The 7,500-nt window shown below is 53.2% G+C and overlaps 1 protein-coding gene across 3 annotated transcripts in view; it reads right to left on the reverse strand.

The window, feature by feature from the left end:
• Positions 1-7,500, reverse strand: part of LOC133135385 (glucosidase 2 subunit beta-like) — a 133,708-nt gene that overhangs the window by 23,548 nt on the left and 102,660 nt on the right. The window contains exon 14 of one of the 3 annotated variants that reach the window (XM_061252346.1): positions 5,297-5,896. The exons of the other annotated variants lie outside the window; for them this stretch is intronic. Within the exon in view, the coding sequence (XP_061108330.1) occupies positions 5,800-5,896 (97 nt within the window). The 3' untranslated portion in view covers positions 5,297-5,799. Of the gene's footprint in view, positions 1-5,296; positions 5,897-7,500 lie in introns of those variants that run through there. 3 annotated transcript variants of the gene reach the window in all.

Consider the following 7,500-nt stretch of genomic DNA (forward strand, 5'->3'; position numbering starts at 1 on the left):
ATATAGGTGATCGGGTGCTCGGTGGCGTCCTGGATCTGGGATAGGACCGCCCCAAGTCCGGTTTCAGAGGCGTCGGTCTGCAAAACAAACTTTTGTGAGAAGTTAGGGGTGGTCAGTACTGGTTCATTCCCCAGGGCGGCCCTCAGGTCTAGGAAGGCGCGGTCGGCGGCTTCGGTCCATATCACCGTGTGCCGGTGGTCCTTCTTGGTCAGCTCGTGCAAGGGGGCCGCTCTGGTGGCAAAGTCCGGTATAAACTGCCTATAGTACCCCACTAGGCCCAGGAATGTGCGCACTTGCCTTTTGGTGGTGGGTCGTGGCCAGTTGGTGATCCCGTCCACCTTTTGACTCTGGGGTCGGACACACCCTCGTCCCACGGTGTGGCCCAGGTAGTCGGCCTCCTCCAGGCCCAGGCGACACTTAGCCGGGTTCGCTGTCAGGCCGGCTTCCCGGAGCGCCCCGAGCACCGCCTCCAGCCTCCTGAGGTGGCTTTCCCAATCAGCGCTATGAATGACGATATCGTCGAGGTAGGCAGCAGCATACTCCCTGTGGGGCCTCAGCAGGTTGTCCATGAGCCTCTGGAAGGTGGCCGGGGCTCCATGCACTCCGAAGGGTAAGACGCGGTACTGGAATAGGCCATCCGGGGTGGCGAAAGCCGTCTTCTCCCTCGCCTGGGGGGTCAGCGGTACCTGCCAGTACCCCCGGGTGAGGTCCAAGGTGCTGAGGTAGCGAGCGGGTCCCAGCCGCTCGATCAGCTCGTCCACCCGGGGCATGGGGTAGGCGTCGTACCGGGAGATTTCGTTCAACCTCCGGAAGTCGTTGCAGAACCTCCAACTGCCGTCCGGTTTTGGGACCAATACTATCGGGCTGGACCAGGCGCTTTGGGATTCTTCTATGACCCCCAGGTCCAGCATCCTCGCCACCTCCTCCCGGATGGTCTGCCTTCTCGCCTCCGGGATCCGGTAGGGCCGCAGTCGAACCCTCCTTCCTGGCTCCGTGACGATGTCGTGGTGGACCTTGGTAGTCCGGCCCGGGAGGTGGGAGAGCACATCCCGGTGTTGACTCACCAGCTCGCGGAGGTCTTGGCGTTGCCGGTCGGTCAGCAGGTCTCCAGTGGCCACTTCTGGTGTTCCGGTGGCGCCGCCTGTGGTTAAGCAGAGGGGAGCAGGGTCGTGCACGGGTTCGTGCCACCTCTTTAGCAGGTTAATGTGGTACTTTTGGAGCTGGTGTCTCCGGCCCACCTGTCTTACCATGTAGTTCACTGGCCCAACCTTGGCTACTACTTCGTAGGGCCCATGCCATTTGGCCAGAAATTTGCACTCATTGGTGGGGATCAGCACCATGACTTTATCCCCCGGCTGAAATTCTCTCACCTGGGCTGTTCGGTTGTACAGTCTGGCCTGCTCCTTCTGGGCCTGTTGCATGTGCTCCCGGACCATGGGCCAGATTTTTGCCATCCGCTGGTCCATAGCTTCCACATGTTCCAAGAGGGTGCGTTGTCGGGACGGCTGCTGCTCCCAGGCCTCCTTCGCGAGGTCCAGTAGCCCTCGGGGACGTCTCCCATACAGCAACTCGAAGGGCGCGTACCCCGTGGATGCCTGTGGGACCTCACGTATCGAAAATAATAGGTACGGTAATAAGTGGTCCCAGTCCTTACCGTCCGTTGTGATCATTTTCCTCAGCATTGACTTGAGGGTTTTGTTAAACCGCTCTACCAGCCCGTCGGTCTGGGGGTGGTAGACGGACGTCCTCACTTGTCGGACCCGGAGTAGGCGGCACATCTCCCTCATCACGCCCGACATGAAACAGGTCCCCTGGTCGGTCAGGACCTCTTCCGCGATCCCCACCCGGCTGAAGAGGAGGAACAGCTCCCTCGCGATGCTCTTCCCCGTCGCGGCCCGTAAGGGTATGGCCTCCGGGTAACGGGTGGCGTAATCAACGATTACCAGGATGTAGCGGTGACCCCGGCTGGACTTGGGCAGGGGTCCCACTATGTCCATAGCAATTCGGCGGAAGGGCACATCTATAATGGGGAGAGGGATTAATGGATTGCGATACGTCACCCGGGGGCTGTGCAGTTGACACTCCGCACACTGTCGGCAGTAGTCCTCCACTGCCCGTTTGATGCCAGGCCAGTAAAAGCGCGATAGGATCCGCTCATACGTCTTCTCCCTTCCCAGGTGGGCCCCCAACAGGTGGGTGTGGGCGAGGTAGAGCACCTTGGAGGTGTGGCTCCGGGGTACCAGAAGTTGGTCCAGCTCCCCCGGGTCACTGTTGCAGGTTCGATACAGCAGGTTATTCTGGACTTTAAAATACGGGTAGGCCGGTCTACTCACCCCGCCTTGTGGGACGCCCTCAATGTAAGCAGCGGCCCTCCAGGCCTGGGCGAGGAGGGGATCTTGCAGCTGGGCGGAGCCGAAGTCCGTTGGGGCCCTCTCTATTTCGGGTTGAAACTCCGAAAACCCCCCCGCGCTACCCCCTTCCGCCCCCAGGGGTGGTGGTGGGTCCGGTCGCTCCGGGGCTGTATCCGTGCTCTCGGTAGGGGGTTGCGTGGTCGGTCCCCTCCCCCCTTGGGGCGAGATCACCTCCTCCTCACTATCCCCGGCAGGGGCCACCCAAACCGGGTGGGGTTCCCGGTGGCCCTTCCGGCGGGGTCGGGGTGTGTGACTTGGCCTCTCCGAGGTCGCCCTCTCACTCCAGTAGCTGAGAAAGAGGGGGCAGTCTCTTCCCAGCAGCACCTCCACTGGGAGGCTCTCGACTACCCCCACCCTTCCCGTGAAGTGGCCTCTAGGGGTGATGATGGTCACCTCGGCGGTGGGGTAGCTTCGTACGTCGCCGTGGATGCAGGTGACGGCGATGTCCTCTCCCCGTCTCCCCCCTGCTAGGGTTGGTCTCACCAGGGTAATCGCACTCCCCGAGTCCAGCAAGGCCTCCGCGTCTTGACCCCCGATCCGGACGGGTAGCCTAGGGGCGGCAGTGCCCTTGTGGGCCCAGCACGTGGTGAGGTAGTGGCAGGGTCGGCCCGTCTCAGGTGCAGTGGCCATGGACTCCTCCCTCCCTGGGCAATCCCGGCTCAGGTGGCCCTCCCGGCCACAGGCGAAGCACCGTCTGGTCTCTCTCCGGCGGAGTCCCTCGTCTCGGTCGTCCGCTCTCCACCGTGGCCTGGTTTGTGGCTCCAGTCGGACCGCGCTGGGGGTTCTTCGGGGGCTTTCCGTTTTGGTTCCCCTGACCATCTCTTGGGCCACCTGGTGGTTCTCCAGGAGGTTGACCAGGGCATCAATGGAGCGGGGCCCCTGCTGGGCCACATATTTCTTGACGTCCGGGGCCAGGGCTCGGACACAGCGATCCAACACCACCCGGTCGAGCAGGGGCGGCCCGTCGCCCTCGACTAGCCAACTTTTGGTTAGCCTCCCCAGGCTCATCACCTGTCCTCGCGCCGGGAGGGCGGGGTCATAGGCCCATTGGTGGAACCGCTGTGCCCTGGCGGGGAGGCTGTAGCCATACTGGGCTAAGATGGTGGCTTTGAGGGTGGTGTAGTCGTGGGCTTCGGCCGGAGGCAGTCCCCGGTACGCCTTCTGGGCCTCCCCGCTGAGGAATGGGGCCAGGAGGGAGCCCCAGGCGCCTTGAGGCCACTTCTCCAGGTAAGCCGCCCGTTCGAAGGTCTCGAGGTAGGCCTCAATTTCATCGTCCGGGGTCTGCTTCAGCAGTACGTCTTTGGGCGTCCGGTGGCTTGTTGCCGGGCTGGACTTTTGGCACAGCTCCGCCACGGCTTTCTGCAGGGCGCCTTGTGACCGCAGTAGAGCGTTGATGGCGTCCTCCATTTTTTTTTTTTTTTTTTTTTTTTTTTTTTTTTTTAATTGCTCTCTCTCTATAGCTGGGGTCTCTATGCCTGCATTCTCCACCATATGTGGCGCCCCGTGGGGAGAGAGAGACAGAGAGAGCAAGAGTAGTTCCTCAATCGGTAGTTTTAATGAGGTTCTGGTGTGCCTTCAGGGCACTTTTTACAACGTCCCAAACAATAAACTTCCTTTCTCAAAAAACGAAAAAAAAGTCACCGGCCAAAAAATTAGGTTTCCCGGTCCGTCGGTGGTTCGGGGTGGTCCGTGCCGGCGGCGCCTTTTGGTAGGGCCTCCGAAGACCCGCTTCCACCGTGGTGTCGTTATTGGCTTTCCCGTGGCTGTTTCCTCCTCACTGGGCTTCGCCTCCGTTTCCCTCCGTACTCAGCCCCGCTCTGTGGTTGCGCCTCGTCTTTTGTACGGCTCCTCTCTCTCTCGGAGTCGGTCCGGCTGCGCCTGTCCAATGAGAAGGGTTAATTGTCTCTTCCTCACATTCCCCACGCGTCTTTCCCCGTGTCGCTGGCCATGGTTCTGACTCTCCTCGCCGGCTCTCGCTCCGGTGCGGCTCTGTTAGATACGACCTGGGGAAATACACGTGGTTAATCACTTTTCCTAGCAGAAGCCGCCGGCGCACGGGCCGTTCCACTCCAGTGGTGTACCGATTTCCGATCGGGCCACCACAACACGCACAAACACATGCACACGCACACACACGCAGAAACACACACAAACACACACGCACGCACAAACACATGCACACGTACACATACACAAACAAACACACACACACGCACAAACACATGCACACGCACAAACACACACAAACAAACACACACACGCACACACAAACACATGCACACGCACACGTACACTTACACATACACATACACATACACAAACAAACACATGCACACGCACACGTACACATACACAAACAAACACACACACACATGCACAAACACATGCACACGCGCACACGTACTCGCACATACACAAACAAACACACAAGCACACATGCATGCACACACGCACACACAACACACAAACACACACATATGCACACATATGCACACACACGCACACACACACACACACGCACACACACACCCATAACCCACAGCTCACAGTTGTATATACAGGATAAAAACACATAAGCTGTGTAGGTCAATATGGATCCTCTAAGAAAATCTATAAGCATGCGTTAGAACTAGCATTTTGCAACCAGCTGCAATTAAGACAAAACATACTGTTCGCAAAAGCACAACGATACCATTACCATTCATACTAGTGGTGTGACATTTGGACAGAGAAAACTATATTTATAAACAGCTCTGTAATCTGCTGCAATGCAATGCCAATGTAAGTGAATACTCATCACATATCAAGAAGTCGTTGAAAAACAGTTTAATACTCAATTATAGGGTGTCTGTATTTTCACCTGTTTAACATGAGCAATAGTGTCTGAACAGGCAGAACGGATTTCTCACAACCTCTATTAACAATGCAACATCACCAAAGCACTCGTTCAAGTTATCTATTGCAACCAAGAGCCTTGGAACATACAGAGTACATCCAAAACCACCATACAATATACCTAAACCCATGAAAATGCCATAGTCTAAATGGTAAATAGTGGTAAACAATAATTAGTTTACTTCTTAAATTTCTCTCAAATAAATGGTGGTCTACTTCTTACATTTCTTTGAGAGAAATTTAAGAAGTAAACCAGCATAGACCACCATAATATAAACCAAAACCCATAAATATGCCATAGTCTAAATAATATAGTTAGTTGTTTACTTCCAAAATGACTCCTCAAATAAAAAAAACAGTGCTGTTGCGATTAATTTCTGGGTCTTATCAGTTTTGCTTAGAGACTGCTCTCCTACCACAGGAGTGATTCTCTCCACGTTGCTCGCCTGATTTCTGAGCTGTCAGGGCTGGGATGTTTTTCACTGCCAAGTTGTCAAATTATGCGCAGAAGCACTGACATTAGACATGAAGCCCCGGTCCCAGGTCTCCACACTGCCTCGCACAGACTCTCCCGCTTGTTGACAGGGTTTCTTACGAAAGAAAAACAAAACTATCAGACCTGGGTCAAACACACATCGCACGCACTCTTAGCTCTTCTGATGCTGTTAATATTCAAAGACAACCCTGCAAATGCGAATGCTGTACATCCCCAAATGCGTATCTGACCCAGGAAAGAGAACACATCAACCCTTTACTGAAGGTAATTCTTCATCAGTTTATTTCCATATTTATTGCACCTAATGGGCCAAAAATAAATCACAAATCATGCCTGATTGCTTTCTGTGTATCAGGGGTGTATAGAAAACTTTAATCAGATTGTAACAAGTAGTATTTGATGTTATCTGATATGCAATGTAACTGGGTGTAATATTAACTTTATATAAGACTGACTTGTTATTAATGTAATGTAATCGAGTGAGCTTGCACACACACACACACACACACACACACACACACACACACAAACATGCACACACACATATGCACACACAAACACGCACTCACACACATATACACACACACAAACATGCACACACACATATGCACACACAAACACGCACTCACACATATACACACACACAAACATGCACACACACATATACACACTCACATACACACACACGCACGCGCACTCACACACATATATACACACACACACACAAACATGCACACACACTCACATACACACACACGCACGCGCACTCACACACATATATACACACACACACACAAACATGCACACACACTCACATACACACACACGCATGCGCACTCACACACATATTTACACACACACACACACACACACACAAACATGAACACACACTCACATACACACACACGCACACGCGCACACACACACACAGACACATATACACACAGACACATACACACACACACTCACATACACAGTGCAATACTCTCATCCACAAGCCAGTGATTTCGATAAATACAGTAAGAAGAGTCCTACAGTTGAGCTATGTATGCTATATGCTAATTGCCATGTATGCTACATGCTGTCATGATTGCACCTGCGTATAATTATTTTACCATTCTTAATGTTCTAGCTGCAAAAACTGCGGTATTGCAATTTTTTTGTCGATTTATCTGATTATTCTACAAGGGGTTCAAGTTTTGATCTCTCTAACACTTGGAATTGTACTTCCCTCCAGGGTTTTTGTCCCTGGTTATGATTTGCACTTTGCTGTACGTCGCTGCGGATAAGAATGTCCGCTAAATGACTGCAATGTAATTTAATGGAATGTTATGTGATGTAAAGTACTGTAATGAGCCAGTGTCGATGTGCAGAGATACACACCACACCCCTCACCTTGCTCTGGCGGCCATTTTGAAACAGAAAAGAGAAAATCTCATCCTCACACCATAGCCAGTTATCATGCAGATAGACGGGTGCTGACGCCATTGTATTCGCTAAAGTTATTTTTTGGCATGGATGTGTACGCCCCGATTGAAAAAAGGGGAGATTCATAAACTGCATGAACAAACACAAAAATTAGGCACATTCCAGTGCTCCACATCCAAGCACTTTCAAAACCTCAGCATTTTTTAAATCAGAATCAAGCACTTCCAAAGTGTTTCTCAGAACCCAGGGGAATTATTCCATCCATAAATA

Source organism: Conger conger, chromosome 8 (genome assembly GCF_963514075.1).
Source record: "Conger conger chromosome 8, fConCon1.1, whole genome shotgun sequence".
NCBI classification, from domain to species: domain Eukaryota; kingdom Metazoa; phylum Chordata; class Actinopteri; order Anguilliformes; family Congridae; genus Conger; species Conger conger.